Consider the following 27,858-nt stretch of genomic DNA (forward strand, 5'->3'; position numbering starts at 1 on the left):
ACTGTTATCCCGTTGGAGGACGTTCCGTCCTTTAAGGATCCGGTGGATCGAAAAGTGGAAGCGGAATCCCGCACTGTTTTTTCCCTGATAGGGTCAACCTTTAGACCAGTGGTTGCCATTGGTTTAGTTTCACAAACATTGACAGAATGGGCAAAATTGCTACGCCATGACTTAAAGGGGAGAAGTATCCCCCCGGCAGCGTCTGATTTGATGGAGAAAATTATACAAGGACTACAGTTCGTCTGTGACGCAGCCCTGGATGCCACTCTCTTGTTAGGGCATGCATCGATGTCAGCTGTAGTCCTCAGACGTGTGCTGTGGTTAAAGTGTTGTTCGGCAGATCAAGGTTCCAAGAAAGCTTTGGCTAATCTCCCTTTTCAGGGGGATCGCCTATTTGGGACCACCCTAGATGAGATCATAAAGGATGTCACTGGGGGCAAGAGCACTTTTTTGCCGCAGACTGCTAAAGCTAAAGGACCTCCTAACAGGCGAGGACCTTCCTTTTCCGCTCATAAAAGGTTTGTTCGCTCCGCCGGGGCGAGTGTGAAGGGCAAAGCCCCTTCAGGAGGTTTCAAAGGGCGCTGGTCGGGTAAACAAAAGGCCGACTCAGCCAAACCTGAAGATAAAACTAATACATCCTGAAGGTCCGCCCCCACCCAGCTCAGGGGTGGGGGGACGTCTTCACTGGTGTTCAGATCCAGGGCTTTCCTGAATCCCGGACTAAGGGGTTCAGGAGATCATACGATCAGGATACAAGATCGAGGGTCGATCACTTCTACCGGTGCAATTCTTCCCTTCCAACATTCATATGCTACAGGGAGCGGTAGTTCCCGTTCCTTGAGCAGAACGTTTTCTTTACTTTTTCCAAAGATCATTCCCAGTTCCCTCCAGGAATCGGATCCGGTTGAGCGAGCAGACCAGGGAGTCTCTGGTCCGGTGACTCCGGTCTCTAAAGCTCAGCCAGGAGAAGTCATCACTTCCGATAGGAATCAAGTTTCTGATAAATGTGTGGGAACTGAGAGCGATCAGACTTGGTCTGATTGCCTGGACCAAGCGGCTCTAGGGCAGCCTGGTTCGGATCCAGTCAGACAATGCCATGGTGGTGACTTAGGTCAATCACCAAGGATTTCACCAGCTGTGTCTTCAATAGGGCATCCCGGAGGTGGATCTGTTGGCATGTCGGCTCAACAAGAAGGCGCGGAGGTTGGTAGCTCGCGCCCGCGATCCTCTAGCGCACGCAGCAGACGCGCTGAGCGCCCCGTAGCGGCAGTATCAGCTACTGTATGTCTTACCCCCCTCTCAAGTTGCTGCTGAGATTTCTCCGCAGGATAGAGGTGGAGGGAACTCCAGTTATCCTGTTAATTCCGGGCTGGCCTCGTCAAGCCGGGTACGCCGACTTGGGCAGACTAGTCGAGGACGCTCCTTGGAGACTTCCTCTCAGGGAAGATCTGCGGTCTCCAGGACCGATCTTCCATCGTGCTTTACAGTCGCCGGCTTTAACGGCCTGGCCATTGAGACCCAGGTACTGAAGGACAGGGGATTGTCAGCTTCAGTTGTTCCTACTCTAATTAAAGTAAGGAAAGCGACTTCCAGCAAAGTCTATTATCGCACATGGAAGACTTATATCGCGTTGTGTGAATCTTTGGGATTTCCTCCACGTAACTATTCGGTGACCCGAATCTTGGCTTTTCTGCAAAAGGGGGTTGAGCAGAAACTATCCTTGAGCACTATCAAGGGTCAGGTTTCAGCGTTGGCAATCTTCTTTCAAAAGACTCTGGCTACTCATTCCTTGGTGCGGAATTTCATCCAGGGGGTGCGGCACTTGGCTCCGCCAGTGCGCGCGCCCTTACCGCCCTGGGATCTTAATTTGGTGTTGTCGGTTCTGCAGAAACCTCCCTTTGAAAATATTAGGGAGATTCCCTTGCTTACATTATCCCAGAAGGTGGCCTTCTTGGTGGCTATCACTTCTGCACGCAGGGTGTCAGAACTGGCTGCATTATCGTGTCATTCCCCATATCTGGTGATTCATAGGGATAAGGTAGTTCTTCATCCGAAGCCATCCTTTCTTCCTAAGGTGGTTTCAGACTTTCATCTGAATGAAGATATTGTGCTACCTTCCTTGTGTCCTAAGCCCAGTCATCCTCGGGAATGTGCGTTGCATTCCTTGGATGTGGTGCGGGCAATCAGGGTATACCTGAAGACTACGGAATCGTTCCGTAAGACGGATTCACTTTTTGTGATCACGGATGGCCCCAGAAAGGGGTTGCCTGCATCTGCCGCGACTATCTCCAAATGGATTAGGCAGACGGTGGTACAGGCTTATTCTATTAAGGGTCGGAATCCTCCCTTCCCTGTTAAGGCGCACTCCACTCGAGCGCTCAGTACTTCCTGGGCCTACCACCATCAGGCGTCAGTGGTCCAGGTGTGCAAGGTGGCTACCTGGTCGTCGGTGCATACCTTTACAAAATTTTATAAAGTTGATGTGATGGCATCGGCGGATGCCTCATTTGGCCGCAAGGTTTTGCAGGCCGCAATTTGAGGAGACCGGTGGTCTACCTCGAGGGTTGTTTTCCGTTGGAATTTCAGTTGAGTCTCATCTTTTGATTGATGAGCCTTTAAAACTTCTAGTTGGCACCGGTTAGGCCTTCTAGATTGGATTTTGATTTCCATTATCCCACCCCTCATTTGTGGCACTGCTTTGGGACGTCCCGAGTTGATATTAATCAAGGAGGACTGCGTCTGTCAATGAGCGACAGAGAAAAATTGATTTTTGTAAGATCTTACCGTAAAATCCTTTTCTCTTAAGCTCATTGACAGACGCAGTACCCGCCCCTCTGTTTTTGAGTTGGGTTGGGTTAAATTCTCTAAACACTGCTTTGTGACATAACTGACTTCCTGTAGCAGACAGAGAGAGGATATACCCTCTGGGACTGCCCCTAAGGTGTGGCCAGAACGTTTTTCTTTTCTGCCTAGTCCTACTCCTGTAGAGGGCAGTATAACCCGAGTTGATATTAATCAAGGAGGACTGCGTCTGTCAATGAGCTTAAGAGAAAAGGATTTTACGGTAAGATCTTACAAAAATCAATTTTTATTGAACCTGAAATGCTGGGAAAGATTCACCAAAACTGTTTTGGATTTGGACCAGAACAGTCCTAGATTATATCTGCCCCTTCCTGATTTAAGATGAATGTCGTTTGCACGCAAAGAATAAACCAAACACTGACACAGGCAGTTCAGTCAAATAGTTAGTTCTGATTTTATTAGTTCATCTTTTGTCCTTATAAAGACTGAGTAAAGTAATTTCCAGTAAATTGTAATATGTATAAGGTGGTGATTGGATGATTGGATTATCTATGTGTCTATGTCTTCCTTCCAGGACATGATGAGGTCTTATTATGGGTGTAGCCATCTTGCTTCTCCGAAAGGAGGGGTGATCTAGCTGCATTTTGAGTTAGGTAGTAAATCTAAGCAGTAACATATATACATATATACATTAGGTATGCACCATAAGGTGAAATAGGCATTTCACTAATATAACCAGTATTCCATTCATTACAAAACATTGTTGAGAAAGTAAAGGCTATGCTGAAACCAGAGAATGCTGACAACTCACTCTCATTCACGACTGACTGCTGGTCAGGACAAACAGAATCACTAATGAGTCTTACATGCCACTTCATTGACAGCGGATGGACAAGAAGGCTTTTGGTGTTTAATACAAAAGTGATGCAAGGATCCCACACTGGGGAGTGCATTAGAGAAAGGTTTCTAGGTATGCTAGAAGAATGGGGAATCGCCAAAGATCGAGTGATGCTTGTGCTTCGAGACAGCGGAGCGAACATGGTGAAAGGAATGAGACTTGATGAAGTGTCAGACCTCATGGCACACGCCCTCCAACTTGTGGTAAATGAATGTCTTTCAAACCAGAGAGCTTTGCTTGACATAATTATTATGCTGAAGAGGTGTGCATGCCATTTCCACCATTCAATCCTTGCCAAGCAGTGACTGTGGTACATTCAGGAAGACCTTGGCCTACCCAAAAACAACTTCATTAACGCCGTTCCAATATGATGGAACTCAACACTTCACATGCTGCAAAGAATGCTCGAGCAGAAGCGAGCTCTTACCATATATTCAGGTGAATATGGAGGATATTCTTGTCCTGCTGATCATTGGGACATTGTAGCCAATGTTATTGAGACCCTCCTCCCCATAGAGGAAGTGACACTAGAGGTGAGTCATTACTACTCATCTGTTTCATTTGTCATCCCATGTGTGAGAGTGCTGAAGATGCTTCTTCAACAGAATGAAGGACCCAACACACGTGGCACTAAAACATGTACGAAGGCCATGAGGGACAGCCTCGCCAAACGTTTTGAGAAGCTCAAAGAGAATATAAATGTTGTGCTTGCATGTCTTTTGGATCCTCGATACAAGAACCATCCTTTCTCCTCTGATGTATTGGCCAAGGCAAAACAATGGCTGACAGAAGATATTCAACAGGAGGTGCAGGAGGTTCCTGCCGGAGAGAAAAGTCAAGAAGAGCAGGTTTCTAATGTGGAAGAGCAGGATGCTTCAAGAAGAGAAAAATGTCCAAAAAGACAACGGACAGAAGAGAAACTTCATTGTGGTCAAATAGATGCCATGTTCAGTGTTTTATTAGCTTTTTTTCTAGCAGTTTTGCACTTACTGCAGTTAATGATTTAAAATCATTGCAGTGAGTGCACTACTGCAGCGGTAGTCCACTGACTCCAATCCACTGTCTAGCTGTTTGAATAGCTTTTTTTTTTTTAGCAGTTTTGCACTGACTGCACTGCAGTAGTGATTTAACCACTTTACCACCGGAGGATTTTGCTGTCTTACGTCTGGGCCACTTTTTGCGATTCGGCACTGTGTGACTTTAACTGACAATTGCGTGGTTGTGCGACGCCGTACCCAAACGAAATTGACGTCCTTTTTTTCTCACAAACAGAGCTTTCTTTTGGTGGTATTTGATCACCTGTGCGATTTTTACTTTTTGCGCTATAAACAAAAAGAGTGTAAATTTTGAAAAAATAACTATTTTTCACATTTTTTTATATGAAATTCCCCCCCAAAAAAAATGTAAAAATCAAATTTTTTTAAAATTTTTGGCCAATTTGTTTTTTTTTTTTTAACGAGCAATGGCGGCGATCTGCGATTTTTTTTTTTTTTTTTTTTTTTTTTTTTTTTTTGCGGGACTGCGACATTGCGGCGGACAGATCGGACCCCTGACTGACATTTTTGACACTTTTGGGGGTACCAGTGACATTACTGCAGTAATCAGTGCTATAAATATGCACTGTTACTGTAAAAATTACACTGGCAGTGAAGGGGTTAATTTTATTGGAGAGGGAGGGGTTAATGTATGCCTGGTGCTTACTGACGTGTGTGGGGGGAGGTGACTGTGTGACACAAGGACAGATCCAGGGTTCAGCTATGCTGAACACTGCAATCTGACCCTGCCTGTCACTTCGGAGATCCACCCGCTTGTGTTTACACAGGCGGGCGGATCTCCACACTCGATTCCCCGACGATCGGGGAAGAGCAGCGGCTATCGCCACTGCTCCTCCCCTGGCCCGACTCCCGCTGTGACTGAATACAGCGGGAGCGCGCCGCCTAGAAGGGGGAGGGTCTGCCGACGTAGGTCTACGTCGTCAGACCTACAAGAGCCACTTTGCCGTAGTAGTATCAACGTGAGCAGCGGTAAAGTGGTTAAAGTGAGTGCACTACTTCAGCAGTTTATGCATCATTTATAATTAGATGATGTGAAACTGATAAACATGTTCAGTAACAGATTTGTGTCGAAAATTGTGTTTAATTTTGCAAAACTTTAAATGTTCAAAATATCGGCCAATACCGATATGCAATGGCCAAAATATCGGTATCGGCAACGAAAAACCGATGTCGGTCGATCCCTAGTATACAGACGTTTAAATGTATTGAAATATATATGAATTGTTGTATGTCACTGTCCGCTGTCTGTATCCGAGGCTCAGGCCATTATTCAGGCTGACTGCACGCATGCTCAGTTATAGTGGTTGGCAGAGTAGCCGTTAAACAACGTACATTTCGTATGTTTTTGTGTATTTTTGCTTTGCGCATACGCTGTACCGTTGGTTGAGGAATTTGACAGGGAAATTCCTCAGTGCACCAACGTCATGCATGACGCACTACACATGCATAGTGTGGAGGGTTTTTACAGGAAGTGACGTGGGCTGCTTGTTTCGCCAGGTTCGACATGTTTTTGAACACCGGCAATCTCTATGACTCTCGGAGGCCTGGCCGCGACGTTATGACGTCACTTTCGGCCTGGCAGTTGTAAATACTACCATGATCTCAGTCTTTCCAGCCTGGAGGACTGGGGTATTATTGACCCCAGATCTCTCTAAAAATGGGACCTGTTATGCCCTATTTCTATTACAAGGGATGTTTACATGTTGTAAGAGGAATAAAAGTGATCAAAAAATAAATACATTAAAGGGAAAGTATAAAAAGAAACCATAAAAAAAATGAAATTGCCCCCGTACCCGCGTGCCCACACGTAGACGCAAAGGCATATGTACCTCACGCCCACATATGTAATCAGCATTCAATCCACGCATGTGAGGCATCGCCATGAATGTTAGTGAGAGCAACAATTTTAGCCCAAGAGCGCCTCTGTAACTCTAAACAGGTAACCTATAAAAAAAAACTTCAAGCGTTGCCTATGGAGATTTTTAGGTCCTGAAGTTGGGCGCCATTCCACAGGTGTGCAATTTTAAAGAATGACATGTTGGGTATCTATTTACTTGGCGTAACATCATCTTTCACATTATGCAAAAAATTAGGCTAACTTTAGTGTTTTGGGGGTTTTTTTGATTCATGTAGCAGTATTTTTTCCCCCCAAAAAAGCGCTTGAAAAATTGCTGCACAAACACTGTGTGACATAAGAAGTTGCGCCAACCGCCATTTTATAACCTAGGGTCTCTGCTAAAAAAACCCATATAATGTTTGAGGGTTCTGAGTAATTTTCTAGCAAAAAAATGATGATTTTTACATGAACAAATGGAGTGCCAGAATTGGCCCAGTATGGAAGTGGTTAAAGTGATTTAAAAAAAAATAAAAAAATAACAAACAGGTTTATACTTACTTGCTTTGTAGAATAGGCTTACGCAGAGCGGCCCTGAACCTCCTCTTCTCGGGTCCCCCGCAGGCTGTCTTGGCTCCTCCTCTTCTCAGTGTGTCACCACATTAAGCTGCTTCCTTTGGTGACACACCTGCAGGATCAATCCCAAACCTCGCTGCTCGTGTCCATATACACAGACAGTGCAGCTTGGCCCCACCACTGCTCCCTCATCACAGGATTTGACTAACCGCAGGGGAAGCCAATGGCTCCCGCTGCCTCAGCAAAGCTTGTGAGAGCAGGGATAAGGGAGAGGGCTGGATTAAATGTGTGTGTGTGTGTGTGTGTGGGGGGGGCATACTGCTATCTAAACATTTTTTACTTGAATGCATTGAATGTGTTAAGGTATTAAATGTTTAGGCTTTAGAACCACTTACATTTTAAGGTGTCTCACTGACCAAACACCCATTACATCTCCCTGTGTTTCCTTAGAAATCTCAGTTTAGGTTCTCTCTGCCCTGCAGAAACCACCCTTTGAACCAAACCCATTAGGGAACTGGCTGCAGGTGACCTCTCCTGCAAAATAGGCTATCAAGTTGTCAGATGTGTTTCTGAGCACCTTTCCTGGTTCTTCAGAAGGATAAAGCGGTCTTGCGTTCTTTTCGTTCCTGGTCCAAAGGACTCCAAAGAAATCGTTCTCCATTATATGGATGATGTCAGGTTCTGTTATCCACGGCCTCTATCTGAAAAATGTACTCTGTTGTGCCTTCAGGATCTTGTGAAGAACATCCTGCTTCTAAATCCCCTATTACTAGGTGAATAAGACCACTCATTGCGAGGGCTTATGCTCTCAGATCAGGTATCTCCAGTACTTTTATGTGCTCACTCCACCAGACTGGTTGGGATATCAAGCATCTGATGCCCAGCTTTAAGGCCACCACCTGATCTTAGGTTTATGCAGATACAACCTTAGGTTGCAAGGTTCTTTCACTTGCATTGACATCGTTTTGTTGGGCCTGTTGACACGGTTCTGTTTGCCTTGTTGTTGCCCATGGGTCTGCTTCATTGCTTAGGGACACCCCAGGGTCTATGAATATCCAGCCTGTGTCCTGAATTTTTACTTGCCTGTAAGTTCCTTATCTTGGAATACTGATCGACTTCTCTTCAACCGCCCTGTTTGAAAATGTCCGCATAAGGCTATAGACTGCAGCACTGATCTGTGCATTCTGACTGTGGGGAAAGTCTCCCCACTGCCATGTTCAGGGTATCGGACATCAGACTTTTCCATTCTGCCTGCTGGTTCAATGAAAAGAACTGACTCATCTGTGGTAGCTTAGGGTCTATGAATATCCAGCTTGTGATCCATGCTAACGTCCAAGATACAGAATTTGCAGGTGAGTCAACATTCCTATTGTTTCCTTATAAATGCTGACAAAAATATGAAAACGTGAGCTATGAATTTAGCATATTTTGAATGGAAGCCTTCTCTGACTACACATCCAGCAGGCCACTTACCATAGTTTTACAGCTATGGATTGCCCGGTAACTGGGTCATACTACATTAGGGCCTGTTCATATCCCAAAATGTTTTTCTTACACATTTAGATGCATTTAAGATGTGGTTCAATGTGCGTGCTTTTTAGGCATGTTTTAAATGCATTACCATTGAAGTCTACTGGAAGTCACATCAAAAAATATGCAAACTGGACTTTTTCTTTTTTCACCACACCACGCCTTTAATTCTGCTAATGTGTGTAAATGTGAAGGATGCCTGTCTTGAGCTGGGCCTATTCTCCTACATGGCAAAAACACTGATTTATGGAAACCAATCAGAACTCTGCTTCATTAGGCAGAGTACTGTGAATTTGGATAACTGAAAAGCTAAAATATGACTGGAGTTATTTCACATTATTTGTTTTAAACAAGCCTAGCATGATTAAGTATGTCCCTGCTTTTACTATGGAAGTGCAATTTAATGTCAGTTTAGTTTTAATTTTGGTATTTGTGTACAGCTATTTTCTTTTGGACGCCCTGCAGTATTTTGAGTTGTATATGGTATGATATAACCAGCCCATATGTAGTTTGGCTCTACGTAGCTCAATCTGTTGCAATATTCTGCTTGGCAGAGGTGGGTCTGATTCTGTGCACTAGGCTGCATATTTATGGCACTCTTAACAATATTTCTTATTCATTAGAATGAGTCTCGTAACATTGAGATGTTGGCAGCAGCCTGCGCTGTTGGAGTTGGATGCTGCTTTGCTGCTCCTATTGGAGGTAAGAGGACTGTGTGGGAAGTAGGGACAAGAGGAATATTAAGCAATGTGAAAGATTCTTGAAGTGTTTGAGTGGTGGGTGTGTATAAACTGTGAGATGTATGATCAGGAGGTTGTGTGGGAGGACTGCTTGAAATACATGTGTGGGAGCCATCAGTTAGTTATGTAATCATCAGTGTAACAAACCAATATATCAGGATTATGCTGTTCATTTACTCTGTTTGCACCAAAATCTGTTCGTTTTTTAAGCATAAGCTTCTTAAAAATTGCAGAGCTGAAGGTTAAAAGTAAAATGGGGCCCGATTTATTTTTGTGCCCAGAACAAAAATAAAAGAGAATACAGCATCTGTGTTCATTTGTACATATTGTTTTTAGTATTATTTAAAAAAGGGCTTCTTTTCCATAGCAAAAGTCACACATGATCTACTCTAGGTTCAGGCATGTGTGTAAATGTGAGTAGAATTTGTACATAGTCTGTACAAAGGGGTTTTGAGGCAGGATGAGTGTCTTGGGAATCTAAATACTGTGTTTTGAAGCATATACGTTTTTTTTCGCTATATATTAGCAAAGCATATTATAACCAGCAGTGCCCATGCTAAGCATTGTCAAACACAATATTCTCTGTTTAGCTTAATACTTCATGCATGACTGTCTGAGCTCTTTCTAAGAAAGCTGCCTGCCTCTAGGTCAGTTGGTCTCACATACAGATTATTAACATTCTGTTTTTCTTCAAATAGAAGACTAGCTTAAAGACTGTAAGAGCCTATTTTGTAAAGCGGATTTATTAGTAAACTAAGATTAGTTGATATTATGACAATGGAATGTGCTTATTTTATGTGAACAGAGCTTCCTTTCTAACCATGCTAGATGTATTGCTCTTGTTGCTGCCACTGAGATACTGTAAGGCCCAGTTCACATGGGTGCTAAGGCCCATATGCTATGAACAAGCCATTTTTGCATGCTGTCTAGACCTCCAAGTACTGCATTTAGGCAGCCCTTTGAAGTCTATCAGGATGCATTGGCTGCACAGTAACAAGCACTCCTCCTAATGTGACATGCCTGTGCAGCTGCTGCGCCCTAATAGACTTCAATAGGCTGCACCTGGAGTTTAGTCAGTCTAGATGTGTTTACTATTGCTGCAGGTCATCGAGGTGATTTGACTTGTATCTTCTTGACCCACAGAAGTCCAAAGAAGTACTAGCTGCAGCTGTGTTTTATTTAGAATATGAAATGGCACTGAACATATACATTTTAGAGTCTATAAATCTGCAACAACCAGTCTCCTCTAGACACACATTAAAATATAGTGTGTGTATAGTTAAATTTACTTTGATCATTTTGCCTAAGTCTGCAAGTATCTTTATGACAACAGAAGTAAAAAATACCCCATATCTACTCTGCTCCTTAAGTGCTCACTGGAGCTCCAGGCACAAGAGGGGGCAGGAGCGGTTAGCTCAAGCTCTAAGCGGCACACTGAGGAGCAGGGGTAGTTGACTGTAAGGCATTTGGGTGAATCCTAACATTACAGACAAATAGTGCAGCGCTAATCACAGATAAATAAATGAATAAATAGTATATATGACAATCAACATCATATTAAAGGCCATAAATGAGTGGTCTAATCCAGGAGAGAAAAGATAAATGACACCAACATTCCCAAAAAGAGCCCCACACAGATAGGGGAAGAGGGTGACTGGAAAACCAGAAAGAGGCTTCACACCCTATGTGATGAAGGTAATCCCCTTACCAGATCAAAATGGCCACTATATCATAGGTGGTCAAATTAAGAAATAAACCGATCATCTATGCGTAGTTCGTTTCAAAATCCTGGCTTCTGAGAGGGAACCTGTGAACCTCCAATCAGACGAGAGGCGTGATGTTGTCACCGTCCTAGACCACGCCCTACATGTTTTGTCATACGTGACGTCGTCTGGGGGGTTGGTCGAATATTTTTTGGATCCCAACATTGTTGGGATCCCTCCAGAGTCTTGAGCGGCTCTGTGATGTCAGCCAGCTGACACCAGGCTTTATAATGCTGTTGGCTGATACTGGGTCGCAGAGGAGCACAAGCACGTGCAGTCCTCTGACCTACATGAGAAATATGGCTAAAAGTGCTTTGGTCATACTTCTGTTTTAAAATTATATTAAACCCTCAGTTTTTCCTGTTAAGCGTACGCATATTGTATATGCGGCCTAAAGGAAGTAGGTCTTTATCTGTGATGCCACATACATGCAGTACTGTGGTTGTGCTGGGAGCGCTCTACACATCGCACTCCCAGCACAAAGGCCAAGCTGTCATCGACCGCTCCAGGTCTTGAACTAATGATTGGGAACAAAGAGGACCGTTTCCTCACAGTGAACACCTGATCACTGTGAGAGCCAGTGATCATGTGTTTTTTTTTTTCTCCTCATAATTGGAGAAAAATAAATCTTGTATCTTTTCTCCTTGCTAGAAAAGATTTACTTTTTAAAAAAGTATGTGTAAAAAAAAAGTTAAGGATCAAAGACCATGCTCAGAGTCAAAGTGAGGGTAAGTGTATTTTAGGTAGGAAAAAAAAAAGTTTTTTAATTTTGTATCAGTGTCAATGTGTTTTTGGTAGGATAAAAAAAAACGTAACGTGCACTATAATTTCCAGGCCTACTAGGGGTTAAAACAACAAATTATTATATACAAATGTGGCACTACTGTGATCCATTTTTTTTTTTTTTCTTTTGGTGGTGTTCTTAGGCGGTAGATTATAAGATATATAGGATAAGAAATACTTTCATTGTAATTTGTGTTGCAATACCAATAAATTCTAAAAACTCTCCACATATATGTAAACATAGAACAACCTCAATATATATATACATTATGAGAAGTAAGCAAAATAAATTTAGAAAAATATTTTTATATACGAACGATACTTTTTTTTTTTTTTACTAATTTGTGCTAGTTTTCCTTTGATAATTAAAAAAAAAAATCAGTGTATATCCATTACTATATAACCAAATGAAAGCCCAATTTGTCCTAAACAACGTATAATTCACTTGGAATACATTATGTAGTTGGGATGATATGCACAGTTTTACCAACACATGTCAAAGTTGCAAAACCATGTACAGGCGTTTTGGTGTACCTAAGCCTAAGTTTATCTTAAACAATAAATATAAAAAATCAACACAAGGGACATTACTATACTTCAGTGAAATGTGTCCGTTGTGTTGCCTTGTCCTTCTGCCAAAATCTTCCTCCTCCAATGACCCCCATCCCTGCCACTGTAATTTTCCAGTGCGGTGGGGGTAATAGAAGTAAGGGACTGACAGGTACTCATTCTGCCCTTTCTGCCCAGCTGCTCCATTCATAGAAGCCATTAACTAAAACTTCTTTGAATGAAACAGGATATAAATGGAGGACAGGCAGATAGTTAAATGATTCACCCCCTTCATTCATAGATCATAAAGCTGTGGTACCAGCTTCTATGAATGCAGGAGGTGGGCGAAAGTGGCAGGAGTGGTAGGGGGCTTTAAAGGAGGATGGTTTCAGCGAAAGGAGCACACAGCAGCATATGGGACACATCTCACTGGAGCTTAGTAAGTTTCCTTGTGCTGATTTTTTATTTATTTTTTTGTTTTGTTTTAGATAAATTTGGGCGTTCAGGAGCGGATTTAAACATTTACTGAATACTCTGCTTCTTTATCTTTTGAATGCTTGCCTATGTTCTGGTTTGAGCTGGTGTCATGAGCACGGTTTACTGTTTCAGGATGGTTCCTTTCTCTTGCATCATTCTGTGGAGACACCTGTATATGCAAGGACAAGAGCTGTGTATCTCTACACTGTGTGCATCAATAGAAACACAAAACTCTATAGCCTAAGATGGCAAAGCACTCTTGCTTATCCCTCCTCCACTCTTCAAGCTAACAGACTGACTGAAGACTTTACTGTTCACTGGTAACTCCTTCCTGTGAGGACCAGAAGTTCAGCTAAGCAACATTGAGGAAGCAGGAGCCAGCAGTATTTAAAGATGTAAACCTCAAGAGCTGGGGTAAAAATTCACACATGAGGTATCACCATGAATGTTGGAGGGAGAGCAGTATTTCTAGCACCGGAGCTCACAGTTAACTCTAAACTGATAAACTGCAAAGGCTTTTAAAGTGTCACCCATGGAGGTTTAGAGTACTGTAGTTTTTTGCAATATCACACGTGCACCCAATATTAGTGATTATAAAGCTTTATTTTTCAAATAATTAACATGTTCTGCTTACCTGCACTGTGCAAAGGTATTGCTTCCCTCGAAACCCACTCTTCTTGGTTCCCCTGACAGCGCTGTTGGCTCCTCTCCTCTGTCTCTTGGTTATACCACCATAGGAAGCTGCTTGCTTTATGGGCGAACCTGTGGGCTTGTTCCTGAGCAGGGCTGTGTGTGCCTATTGACAAACAGTGCCTATTGGGCCTACTCCCTCCTCACAGGATTTGATTGACAGCAGAAGGAGTCCATGGCACATGGGGTCCTGTGAGGAGAGGAAGAGTGCAATGCTGCTGCCCTCGGGCACAGCACTGGATCAAGATAGGACTCGAGTAAGTATTTAGGAAGGTGAGAGGGCGATATAACATTTCTCTATCGCTCATTGACAGACGTAGTCCTCGGTGATACAGCACCTTCGGGTTATGTTGCCTCCACAGGAGTAGGACTAGACAGGAAATAAAATGCTCTGGCCACACCCTAGGGGCAGTCCCCGAGGGTATATCCTCTCTCTCTCTGCCTCAGCAAATCAGTTTTTTTCTGTCTAGTCAGGAGTAAGGACCTAGATACCTTGCTGGGATCTTCGGTCCTGGCAGGATTTTTTTCTTAGAAAATAATTTTTTAAGACAGCTTTTTTTCTCCAGTGTTCCTGTGAGATCTTCAAGCAAGAAAGCTGAACTGGGCGACGGGCTGGATGTTGAGATCCAGTGGTCACCCCAGTTAAGCCTACGAGCGCGTGCAGGCCATAGCTCCGCGCTGGGTCGGCCGCGACATAGTCCCACTGGACGGGGACTGACCCTGCGAGTTAAACGTCTCGCTGAAACGCCAAAGACCATGAGTCACGGGCCCCTCTCTGTAATGGTAAGGATGGGTTCCCCTCTATCCTACAACATGTCACAGATCCCCCTAATTGAGTGTGATTTTTGTGTACAAGAAGCCAGGAGGCTTGGTTTGGGAGCTGACAATCTAATTGTAAAGATGTGTAAATGATTGTAGTCAGTGGCAGTACTAGAACTTTACTGTGATAGTATAAGGTATCCTACCTGTCAGTAGCCACAGGGCGATGTCTATACATGTATACTGCATTCCAGATCATTCCTCCAGCTAAGCAGCGGTCCGCATACGGCCCGCTAGGGTCCGGTACCTCCGACCACGCTGACCACCATGAGGGTGAAGGGTTGTGAGGCCGAGATCCTTCTGCAGACATGCCGCTATTCTGTGCAGGCCACCGCCATTGTCTGGTAGATCACACGAGGCCGCCATTTTGGTGTAGCCTCGTGTCTCCAGCATGGGGGTGGCCATGTTTGAGGTGACTCAAACACCTCATGGAGCCAGGGGGAGGAGCCGGCAGGCGTGTTAAGGGGCGGAGCCGCCTCTTTTACCCAGGAAATAGGGCCAAAGACTTCCTGTCTGTAACAAGACAAGCACTGAGCAAGCTGATGAAAACTTCTGTGCATCAGGGATGAGCCTTGGGGTCTGTCTCTCTCTCTCTGTGGGGTCCAAAAAGGCAGGTAACACTGAGGGGCGCTGTTGCGACTGGGGGACACAAAAAAAAAAAAAAAATTTTTTTTTTTTACTTTGTCATTTTTTGTCGCTAGCAAGTGTCTTGTATAATCATTGACCCTGCCGCATAGGTATCCCCACCTGATCCCCTCAAGGTGGCCGCAGGACCCTCCAGTACCCCACTTGTGTTTTAATGCATTATCGGCAATTTTGGAGTCTTTGGTATCCCGGGTGGAGGTGGCCTGTCAGGGACGGGGGTCAAGTAGCGACCCCCGCCTACCCCTATTGTTTATCAGATACTTCAGATACGGATTCGGACCTGGTCAATGCAGTTGCAGGTCCCTCTTAGGGGGCTGTTGTCTCAGGTAATATCTCCTCAGCAGTGAGGAGCACGTTTCTGCCTCCGCCATAGCACAAGAGTGGTGGATGCACTAGTTGTGTCCGTCCGGGAAACCTTTAGTCTTGAGGTTACACCGGCAGAGGTAGCTGAGACTGAGATTCCTTTTTGGTACTTGTTAGCCTACCAAAAGGGCGAAGGATTTTCCTTTACCCAAATGGGGTCGTTTTGAAACGAACCCCTGTTATTTCCAAACGCATGGCTAGGTGCTATCCGTTTGAGGAATTCCTCTTTATAGGATAGACGGTACCACCTGCTGTCTTGCCACAGACTGTTAGGATAAAAAGACCTCGTAACTAACGAGGACCTTCCTTTTCTGCTCATATAGAGTTGTTCGTTCCGCGAGGGCGGGCGATAAGGCAAAACCCTCCAAAGCCCCTTTAGAGGGGTTTCAAAGGTCGCTGGTCGGGTAAACAAAGAGTCCGGCTCAGCCAAGCCTGAAGAATATAGCCTGATGCGCCCCTACCCATCTCTGGGGTGGGGGGGGGATGTCTTCACCGGTTTCTGGAGGACACAGGATCGAGTTTCGATCACTTCCACCGGTGCGATTCTGCCCTTCTAACATTGAACGGTTTCAGGGGTTCTATTCGAACCTATTCACAATGCCCAGGAAAGAGGGCAAGGTGCGTCCAAATCTGGACTTGGGAAGAAATAGAGTCCATCCGTACAGTGGTGGCCTCCCTGCATAAAAGAGATTTCCTGGCGTCCATAGACATATAGGATGCCTATCTTTATATCCCCATCATCGCAGGACATCAGCGTTTTTTCGCTTTCCCAAAGATCATCCCTGGTTCCCACCAGGAGACTGAACTATCTGGGCCTAAGGTTGGATACATCCTGGGCAAGAGAGTTTCTCCTTGCTGGGAAACTCCAGAAGGTTCAGTCAACGATTCGGATGTTGCTGTCCGTCAATTGGCTGGGACTGATGGTGGCCTTCTTAGAGGCAGTACCGTATACCCAGTCTCATACCCGAATTCTCCTGAAGGAGATTCTTTTTTAATGGAATCAGAATTCCGATTCCCTGGACAATCGGATCCGGTTGAGCGAGCGGACCAGGAAGTCTCCGATGCTCAACCAGGGGAAGTCATTTCTTCCGATAGTATCCAGATTACCAATAAGGGTATCGGAATTGAGAGCGATCAGATTTTGTCTGATTTACTGGATCGAGCAGCTCTAGAGCAGCCCGATTCGGATCCAATCGCATATGGCCTCTTCTTCATCCAGAGGTTTTTTTCCCTAGCTGTCCCTTCATTGGGACATCCCGGATGTGGATCTGTTGGCACCTTGGCCTAACAGGAAGGTGCGGAGGTTTGTAGCTCGCGCCACGATCCTCTAGCGGACGCAGCAGAAACGCTGATCGCCCCGTGGGGGCAGTATCAGCTACGGCATGCCTTCCATCCTCTCAAGTTGCTGCGGGAACTTCTTCGCAGGATAGAGGTGGAGGGAATTCCAGTTTTCTCTTACGTCCTCCGACAGTCGCCGCCCACTTCATATTCATCACCAATGGGGTTATGTCCTCTATTCCGTAGGAGTAGCTAGGCAATAGAATATGTTAGTACAAAGACTTTTAACATATCCCACCCCCAGGGGGTGGTCCCCTCAGTACATAACCCTCCACTTCCTGTATCCAACTCAGTTTCATTTGTCTAGCTGTCAGGAGTAGCTGGAAGTTTCTGTGCTGGGGCACCTTGTCTCAGCTCTCTTTCCTTTCTTTGGATTTTATTTGAGTTTTTTCTCTCTTTCTTGTTAGCTGTTATTTTACCAGCGTTAGTTAGTTCTTCGGAAGAAGAGGATCATGCGGGCTGCGTCTCGGGCTGACCCCCCTGGTAGCAGGCTGTGGGTCAGTGGTTTCTCAGCCCGCCATCGAGCGTTCAGTCAGGTATCGCTCCTGAGTTATCTGAACGACCCATCCCTGTTCCGTGCAGGGATGCTAGGTGAGGTGGCTACCTCACCGGACGCTGTGCGGTTTCTCAACCCACCTTCTGATGCGTCCTGGATGCGACTCTCCCTGCCTCATGTGCAGCGGTTTGTTCGCCTGTGCGGGTCCCCCACGCCATGTAAGAGGTAAGTGCATTTATGTGGGGACCTGTCTGTCTGGGGGGTGTCAGTCTGGGACTGTGTACCTTGCCCTGTGTTCACACTATTACGTTTTCCCTATCTCTCACATTGCATGCTGTGGGCTGCAGGAGGGGGGGCTGGCTGCACTCTGTGTCAGTTTTCTGTCTGTGTGAACGGCTGTGTGCTGTGGGGCTTGAGTTTCTCATGCTTGGGGCACATTACAGCGCCGCTGCGGCGGTTTACCATGTTCCTTTTTTTGGGCAGATGGTGTGTTTTACTTCACCCTCATGGGGTGTGGGAGCGGCGGTTTCGGCGCCAAAACGGCGCCATTTTGGCTGCGATCGCTCCGGCCGCATGTTTTACATGCATGGCGGCCATTTTCTTGTAGCCTCCATAGGCTTTAATAGAGCGTCCTGTATGCCAGCACTTCCTTTCCTTCAGGAGCACCGCAGGCAGCAGCAGCAGCACCGATCTCTCCAGGTTCATTTCTCTCTATTCCCTGTATCCTGCCTTGGTATACTTGTCCCTGTGGGGGTCCCTTGTGTGGGGTGCTTAGTGTGAGTGGGCTATGATCGCAGCGCTCTCTTAAAGGGGCGGTCACCCATTTATTTTTGCTACTACAGGGGCATGGATTCTCAGGAATGCTAGTTTCCTGCCAATTTAGTGGGAAGCCAGGGGACTGCGGTTTCCCCCCCCGGGGGGGATTTGGCTGCGATTGTGGCTAGCCTTGCGACTCAGGTGCAAATGCTGGTGGCTGCTCAATCCTCTAAAAGGCCCAGAGTTTCAATTTCCTCTGATTCAGAGGGTGATGGTACTGGGGCTGCTGTGGCAGAGATCTCCTTATCGGGGTCTCGTTCCTCCCTGGACCTTATAGGGTCAGAAATGGAGGCTGAGATAAAGGGGGTTGATAATTCTCCCCCTGGCTCGTCTGAAGAGCTTGCACTCATGGATGAATTGGTTGCTTCTATCAAGCAAACTCTGCGTTTGGAGGAGGAAACATGTCCTCCAACTGCCTTGGCGGCTTATGGGACGCAGAAAAGGCGCAAATCATCGCAGATGTTTCCATGCACTGATGATTTTCAGCGCGCTGTGAAAGAACGATTGCGTAATATACGCAAACCTTTTGCTGTACCAAGTAGGTTTAAGCTGCGCTATCCTTTTACGCCCGCTACTGATGGGCGTTGGTGTGTCCCACCTCCGGTGGACCATGCGTTAGCAGTTTTGAACAAGTCCACTGCGATTCCTGCTGAAGACACCCCGGTGTTCCGGGATGCCACGGACAAGAGGATGGAGTCCCTTGCCCGTCGTACCTATTCTATTATGGGTTCTATGTTGAAAGCTTAATTTGCTTCACTTATGGCGGCCCAGGCGGTCGCGAGCTGGACGCAGGTGCTTAGGCGTGTCCTGGTGGCTGATTCTGCCCCCCAGGCGACTTTGGATACAAATCCACCAGGGTGTCATGTATTTGTGTGATGCGGACCTGGATATGGTTCCGTTGGCTGCACGTGTACACAGTGTGGCGGTGTTATCTCGCCGCCTGGTTTGGTTGAAGTGTTGGTCTGTGGATCAATCTTCACGTAAGACCTTGGCCAATCTGCCTTTTGATGGTTCTCGCCTTTTTGGCGAATCCCTGGATGCCCTAATTAAAGGGGTCACGGGGGGTAAGAGCACGCCCTTACCTCAATCCCACAAGACTAAGACGGCTCCTGGAAAAAAGAATGCTTTCTTTCGGCCCCCTCAGGGGTCCTTTCGTGCCTTTCGGTCACACTTTGGGGCAAGCCGTCCAAGGGTCAAGGCTCCCGCAAGAAGCCGTGGGCAGGTAAGCAAAAGTCCGGCCAATCCGGTTCTGCGGCCCACAACAGTGCGGCCTGAAGGGGCGCCCTCACCCAATTCACAGGAAATCGTTCGATCTGGCTACTAGATCGAGTTTCTCTCTCGGCCGGAGAGCAGATTTTTTCCCTCAAGTCTTCTGTTATCCCCGGAGCGTTTGCGGGACCTGCATCTAGCGGTGCAGGACCTGAGGGCTCAGGGAGTGGTGGTCCCGGTGCCTCATCGGGACAGATTTCGAGGGTTCGATTCCAATCTGCTCACCGTGCCCAGGAAGGAGGGCAAGGTGCGTCCGATTCTGGACTTGAAGGCGCTGAACCGCTTTGTGCGGGTGCGCAAGTTCCGCATGGAATCCCTGCGGTCGGTGGTGGCTGCCCTGGTTCCGGGGGAGTTCATGGCTTCCATCGACTTGAAGGATGCGTATCTTCACATCCCGATTTTCGAGGGTCACCAGAGGTACCTTCGATTCGCCATAGCGGAAGATCATTACCAATTTGTGGCGTTGCCTTTTGGTCTCGCCTCGGCTCCGAGGGTGTTCACCAAAGTGCTGGCACCGGTTCTGGCTTTGTTGAGGGCCCAGGGCATTTCGGTTCTGGGGTATCTGGACGATATTCTGGTTCGGTCTGCGACCAGCCAGAGTCTGGAGAAGGATCTGTCCGTCACGTTGCAGACTCTGCAGGAGTTTGGTTGGACGATCAATTTTCCAAAGTCGACATTGTGCCCATCGGTTCGGATTTCTTACCTGGGTATGATTCTGGACTCTGTTCAGGCGAAGGTCTTCCTGCCGGAAGAAAAAACTCGCAGCTCTTCAGGAGGCAGTCAGGTCCCTCAGGGACGTTCCATCTTCGTCCATTCGGACGTGCATGCGGTGTCTGGGATTGATGGTCTCGGCTTTCGAGGCGATTCCCTTCGCCCAGTTTCACACACGGGATCTCCAAGCGGAGATATTGTCCAAGTGGGACGGGCGTCCGCAGTCTCTGGATCTCCAGATGTCATTGAGTTCTCAGACCAGAAGGGATCTTCTGTGGTGGCTTCAATCCCCCTCAGTATCGGGGGGCAAGTCTTTTCGTCCCCTTTCGTGGACGGTGATCACCACGGACGCCAGCCTGTCGGGCTGGGGTGGTGTTCTGGGCGTTCTCTCCGCCCAGGGTGTTTGGTCGACGGAGGAATCCTCCCTTCCGATCAACGTTCTGGAACTGCGAGCGATACTCCTCTGTCTTCGTCGTTGGACGGACAATCTTCACGGCTACCCGGTTCGGGTGCAGACGGACAATGCCACGGCGGTGGCTTACATCAATCACCAAGGGGGCACCAGGAGTGCCCGGGCGGCTCGAGAAGTGGCCGCGATTCTGTCTTGGGCCGAGACGCATGTCCCGGCAATGTCGGCAGTTCACATTCCGGGGGTGGAAATTTGGCAGGCGGATTATCTGAGCCGCCAGACCCTGGACCGGGGGAATGGTCCCTTCACCCGGCTGTCTTCCAGATGTTGTGCGCGAGGTGGGGTCTTCCGGAGGTAGACCTGTTCGCGTCTCGTCTGAACAACAAAGTACCACGGTTCGTGGCAAGGACGCGCGATCCTCGGGCAGACGCGTCGGACGCGTTGGTTGCCCCGTGGCATCAGTACCAACTGATGTATGCGTTCCCACCGATTCAATTGCTGTCCAGGTTCCTTCGCGGAACCGACCACGGTGATTTTTGTGGCACCGGACTGGCCTCGCCGGTCCTGGTACGCAGACCTCGTAAATCTGGCAATCGACGCCCCGTGGCGTCTGCCTCTTCGAGAAGATCTTCTGTCGCAAGGACCGATCTTCCATCCTGCTTTACAGTCGCTGGCTTTGACGGCCTGGCTGTTGAAACCGAGGTCCTGAAGAACAGGGGTCTTTCCCCTGAGGTCATTCACACCTTAATAAATGCGAGGAAGTCTTCCTCAAGGAAGGTTTATTACCGTACTTGGAAGGCGTATTTTGCCTGGTGCAAATCCAGGGGTTTCTCTCCTGACACTTATTCGGTGTCTAGGATGTTGCCCTTCCTTCAGACGGGTGTTGACCAGCGTCTGGCGCTGGCCACGATCAAGGGTCAGGTGTCTGCTTTGGCCGTTCTTTTTCAACGGCCTGTGGCATCTGATTCTTTGGTTAGCACTTTTGTGCAGGGGGTACGTCATCTGATCCCTCCTAGGAGGGACCCTCTTCCCCCTTGGGACTTGAATCTAGTTCTATCAGTATTGCAGCGTGCTCCTTTTGAAAGGATCAGGGAGATCTCGCTGTCTTTGTTGTCCAAGAAGGTCGCCTTTTTGGTGGCTATCACCTCGGCTCGTCGAGTGTCGGGGCTGGCAGCCTTGTCCTGCAAGTCTCCGTATCTGGTTGTGCATTTGGACAAGGTGGTCTTGCGACCTAACCCTTCTTTTCTTCCAAAAAGGGTTTCGGACTTTCATCTCAATGAGGACATTGTCCTACCTTCGCTTTGCGCGAAGCCGAAGCATCCGACGGAGGTGTTGCTTCACTCCTTGGATGTTGTCCGGGCGATTAGAGTCTATCTCAAATCGACTGAGTCTTTTCGCAAGTCGGATGCCTTGTTTGTCCTTCCGGAAGGTCCTCGGAAGGGCATGGCGGCGTCGGCTTCTACGATCGCCAAATGGATCAGACAGACCATTGATCAGGCCTATGCTTTGAAGGGGAAAGTTCCCCCTGTACCTGTGAAGGCGCACTCTACCAGATCTCTGAGTACGTCTTGGGCCTGTCGTCATGGGGCCTCTGTGGCCCAGGTGTGTAAGGCGGCGACTTGGTCGACCGTACACACTTTCACGATATTCTACAGAGTAGGTGTTCAGGCATCGGCTGATGCTTCCTTTGGCCGCAAGGTTCTTAGTGCGGCTGTTCCCTAGAGCCCTTGTTACGGGTTCTTTGGCTTTTTGGGATATTTGTTTTTTCCCTGGGTTTTCTTGCTCCTGTTGAGCGAGTGTTTTGTTCTTATGCCCAACTGGTTTCCTTCCTTTGGTAAGGTTCCTTTCTCTGATGGGGAGACGGCGTTGCCTTGGGCGCGGCTGCGTTCTTCCCACCCCTCATGTTTACACTGCTTTGGGACATCCCCATTGGTGATGAATATGAAGTGGGCGGCGACTGTCGGAGGACGTAAGAGAAAACGGAATTTTTGTAAAATCTTACCTGTAAAATTCCTTTCTCTGAGTCCTCCGACAGTCGCCGCCCCCGCCCCTCTTTTGGGGTTTTGATGTACTCTCTACTGCTATTCCACTGAAACTGAGTTGGATACAGGAAGTGGAGGGTTATGTACTGAGGGGACCACCCCCTGGGGGTGGGATATGTTAAAAGTCTTTGTACTAACATATTCTATTGCCTAGCTACTCCTACGGAATAGAGGACATAACCCCATTGGTGATGAATATGAAGTGGGCGGCGACTGTCGGAGGACTCAGAGAAAGGAATTTTACAGGTAAGATTTTACAAAAATTCCGTTATTCTGGAAATTCTGGATTGACCTCGTCAAGCCTGGTACGCCGACTTGGCGAGGCTAGTCGCGGACGCTCCTTGGAGACTTCCTCTCAGGGAGGATTTGCGGTCTCAGGGACCGATCTTCCATCTTGCTTTACAGTCGCTGGCTTAATGGCCTGGCCATTGAGACCCAGGTACTGAAGGACAAGGGAGTGTCAGCTTCAGTTATTCCTACCTCCAGTTAAAGCAAGGAAAGCGACTTCCAGCACATGGAAGTCTTATATTGCATGGTGTGAATCTATTGGATTTTCCCCACATACCTATTCGGTGACCCGAATTTTGGTCTGTCTGCAACAAGGGGTTGAGCAGAAACTATCCTTGAGCACGATCAAGGGTCAGGTTTTCGGCGTTGGCAATCTTCTTTCAAGAAACCTTTGGCTAATCATTCCTTGGTGCGGAATTTCATCCAGGGGGTGCGACATCTGGCTCCGCCAGTGCGCGCACCCTTACCGCCTGGTATCTTAATTTAGTGTGGTCGGTTCTTCAGAAACTTCTCTTTGAAGATATTAGGGAGATTCCCTTGCTTACATTCCCAGAAGGTGGCCTTCTTGGTGGCCATTACTTCTCTACGCAGGGTGTCAGAACTGGCCGCATTATCCTGTCGTTCCCCAGATCTGGTGGTTCATAGGGATAAGGTGGTTCTTCTTCCGAATCCATCCTTCCTTCCTAAAGTGGTTTTCGTAAGACGGACTCACTTTTTGTGATCACGGATAGCCCTTGAAGGGGGTTGCCTGTGTCTGCCGCGACCATATCTACATGGATCAGTCAGACGGTGGTACAGGCTTATTCTATTAAGGGTCGGAATCCTCCGTTCCCTGTCAGGGCGCACTTCACTCGAGCGCTCAGTACTTCCTGGGCCTTTCGCCATCAGGCGTCAGTGGTCCAGGTATGTAAAGCGGCCACCTGGTCGTCGGTACATACCTTTACAAAATTTTATAAAATTGATGTGATGGCATCGGCGGATGCCTCATTTGGCCGCAAGGTTTTGCAGGCCGCAATTTGAGGAGACCGGTGGTCTACCTCGAGGGTTTTTTTCTGTTTGAAAATTTTTTTGTTGAGTCTCATCATTAAGGATGAGCATTGTAAACTTCTAGTTGGCACCGGTTGGGCCTTCTAGATTTGGATTTGATTTCCATTTTCCCACCCCTCATTTGTGATACTGCTCTGGGACTTCCCGAAGGTGCTGTATCACCGAGGACTACGTCTGTCAATGAGCGATAGAGAAAAATGGATTTTTGTAAAATCTTACCGTAAAATCCTTTTCTCTTAGCTCATTGACAGACGTAGTACCCGCCCCTCTGTTTTTTTGAGTTGGGTTGGGTTAAATTCTCTAAAGACTGCTTTTATGACATAACTGATTTGCTGAGGCAGAGAGAGAGAGGATATACCCTCGGGGACTGCCCCTAGGGTGTGGCCAGAGCATTTTATTTCCTGTCTAGTCCTACTCCTGTGGAGGCAACATAACCCGAAGGTGCTGTATCACCAAGGACTACGTCTGTCAATGAGCTAAGAGAAAAGGATTTTACGGTAAGATTTTACAAAAATCCATTTTTTTTACTTTAATTCATGGAATGCATTAGGGTAAAATGTCCTGCCTTTAGAACAACTTTGTGACTTGCACATGTTTTGGGGGTTTACGTAATTTTATAGCCAAAAATGCAGATTTTTAAGTGTGCAAAAAGTTGCTCTTGTTTCAAAGTTGATATATAAAAAGTCTACACACCCCATTAAATTGTCAGTTTTCTGTGATATAAAAAAAAAATAGACAAAGATAAATCATTTCAGAACTTTTTCCACATTTAATGTTACTTATAAACTGTACAACTCAGTTGAACAACAAACTGAAATCTTTTAGGTGGAGGGAAGTAAAAAAAAATAAAAATAATAATAATATGGTTGTATAAGTGTGCAACCCTTAAACTAATATTTTTGTTGAAGCATCTTTTGATTTTTTTTACAGCACTCCGTTTTTTTGGGTATATCAGCATCACACATCTAGACTTGGCAATATTTGCTCACTCTTCTCTGCAAAAACAATCCAAATCTGTCAGATTGCGAGGGTATCTCCTGTTCACAGGCCTCTTCAGATCACCCTACAGATCTTTAATCGGATTCCGGTCTGGGCTCTGGCTGGGCCATTCCAAAACTTTAATCTTCTTCTGGTGAAGCCATTCCTTGATTTGGATGAATGCTTTGGGTCGTTATTATGCTGAAAGATTAAGTCCATCTTCGTGTTCAGATTTCTCGCAGAAGCCTGAAAGTTTTGTGCCAATACTGACTGGTATTTGGAACTGTCCATAATTCTCTCTACCTTGACTAACTGTTCCAGCTGAAGAAAAACAGCCCCAAAGCCTGATGCTGCCACCACTATGCTTCAGTGTGGGTATGGTGTTCTGGTGATGTGCAGTGTTTTTGCTCCAAACACATCTTTTGGAATTTTGGCCAAAAAGTTCAACCTTGGTTTCATCAGATCATAACAAGTTTTCCCACATGCTTTTGGGAGATTTCAGATGTGTTTTTGCAAAATTTAACCGGGCTTGGATGTTTTTCTTCGTAAGAAAAGGCTTCCGTCTTGCCACTCTACCCCATAGCCATATGAAGAATACGGGATATTGTTGTCACATGTACCACACAGTCAGTACTTGCCAGATATTCCTGCAGCTCCTATAATGTTGCTGTAGACCTCTTGGCAGCCTCCCTGACCACTTTTTTTCTCCTCTTGTCTTTTCATCAACTTGGGAGGGATGTCCAGTTCTTGATAATGTCACTGTTGTGCCATATTTTCGCCACTTGATGACTATGTTCACTGTGTTCCATAATCATCATTTCAATACTCAGCCAACATATCTAATGATAGCAAGGGTGGGTATTGCGCTCAACAATCAGCTCTCACTGTAAGGTGCTATGGTGCATACGTGGTAAGTCACAAACTTGCAATTTAAAGCAAACCTATTCAGTAAGAGTTAAATACATAAATAAATAAATATATATATATATATATATATATATATATATATATATATATATATATATATATATATATATATATAAAATCAATGGTGGTTCATGTGATAAGAAATTATAGTCCTTAAAGTGCTTAGTGCAGACTGTGTCTTCGGCAACAAACTTGGACTTGATGAAAAACCTTCACCATTCACCTCCACCCAGTGTTTAGACAAAATACTTCTTACCAGAAGAAGGTGACCCCTTAATTACAGGGGGTCAAAGACAATTTGGGCCTTAAATTTCCAAAAACTCAGTTAAAAAAAAAAGAAAAAGGAAAAAGGCTTTTTTGTCAAAGCTAACCTACTTCAAGACAAATTCCTGCGCAATTGGCACTTATGGGTAAAACATCCACTATGCACCCTACAGCTCTAAAAATGGCTACTAACTTTTAACTGCCTTAACTTATCCTGAATCTAAACTGAATGATCCAACACTACTCAGGCATCCTTTGACTTATCCTCTCTCGATAAAGAATGCACTACTACATATGGCCGAAAAGTTAGAGGGGCTTTTAAAATAGGTAATTGTGGGGGAGGGTCCAGATGTAGAGCTAGCCAGCGGGGAAAAAAGTTCAGCAGGCAATATTGGGGGCATTAGTGGTCGGGTGACCAGAGATCCAAAACCCAAGGTAGGCAGGTTGACAAATCCATAATCCAGGCAATTGGTCTTAAATCCTTATGATGTGGAGAAGTATTTTGTCTAAACACTGGGTGGAGGTGAATGGTGAAGGTTTTTCATCAAGTCCAAGTTTGTTGCCGAAGGCACAGTCTGCACTAAGCACTTTAGGGACTATAATTTCTTATCACATGAACCACCATTGATTTTAGATATATATATTTATTTATGTATTTAACTCTTACTGAATAGGTTTGCGTTAAATTGCAAGTTTGTGACTTACCACGTATGCACCATAGCACCTTACAGTGAGAGCTGATTGTTGAGCGCAATACCCACCCTTGCTATCACTATTCACGTTTTTACGTTCATATTGCAGCTCGCAGTGTGGAAGTAATTCCCAGAAACACCTACAAAACAATTTTACACTTATTTATTGATCAATTTTTGTTGTCAAATATCACTCCTTTTGCGCAGGTCTTTTTTGGTTAGCACTAATTATTTTGCAACATATCTAATGCCTTGGAAATAGTTTTGTACCCTTCTCCTGATTGATATCTCTTAGGCCCCATGCACACGGGGCGTTAGAAAAAACGTACGTCAAAGTTAGTTCTGACGCCGGAAAAAGCAGCTGTAAAAACGTGCTTTCAGTAGCTTTTTCCATTGGCGTTATTGCACGTTTTGCCACGTTGCTTTAAGCAGCTTTTTTTTTTTCTTCCATTCAAAATCAATGGTTCCCTATGGGAGCCTATTGATTTGAATGGAGGTCGCACCGCAACACCGCAAGTCGGATCCGACTTGCGGGGCGACTTGCGCTGTGAGAATCTTGAGGGGGAACTCCACGCCAAAATGGGAAAAAAACGGCGTGGGGGTCCACCCCAGGGTTCCAAACCAGGCCCTTCGGGTCTGTTATGGAATTTTAGGGTAGCCCCATGCCCAAAAAACGGCATGGGGTCCCCCCCAAAATCCATACCAAACCCTTATCCGAGCATGCAGCCCGGCAGGCCAGGAAAGGGGAGGGGACGAGCGAGCGGCCCCACCCCCCCTGGACCACACCAGGCCATATGCCCTCAACATGGGGGGGTGTTGGTGATTTGGGGCAGGTGGAGCTCTGCACCCCCCACCTCAAAGCACCTTGCCCCCATGTTGATGAGGACAAGGGCCTCATCCCCACAACCCTGGCCGGTGGTTGTGGGGGTCTGCGGGCAGGGGGCTCATCGGAATCTGGAAGCCCCCTTTAACAAGGGGGCACCCCAGATCCCGGACCCCCTCCCTATGTGAATGGGTATGGGGTACACTGTACCCCTACCCATTCACCCCATAAAAG

At 46.4% G+C, this 27,858-nt stretch overlaps 1 protein-coding gene across 2 annotated transcripts in view; it reads left to right on the plus strand.

Moving 5' to 3' along the window:
• Window positions 1-27,858, plus strand: part of CLCN2 (chloride voltage-gated channel 2) — a 684,072-nt gene that overhangs the window by 278,942 nt on the left and 377,272 nt on the right. For both annotated transcript variants that reach the window (XM_082249904.1, XM_082249905.1), the window contains exon 7: window positions 9,319-9,397. In XM_082249904.1, the coding sequence (XP_082106030.1) occupies window positions 9,319-9,397 (79 nt within the window). The remainder of the gene's footprint in view (window positions 1-9,318; window positions 9,398-27,858) is intronic.

This window comes from Pelophylax lessonae, assembly GCF_965119305.1.
Source record: "Pelophylax lessonae genome assembly, chromosome: 3".
Lineage (NCBI taxonomy): Eukaryota > Metazoa > Chordata > Amphibia > Anura > Ranidae > Pelophylax > Pelophylax lessonae.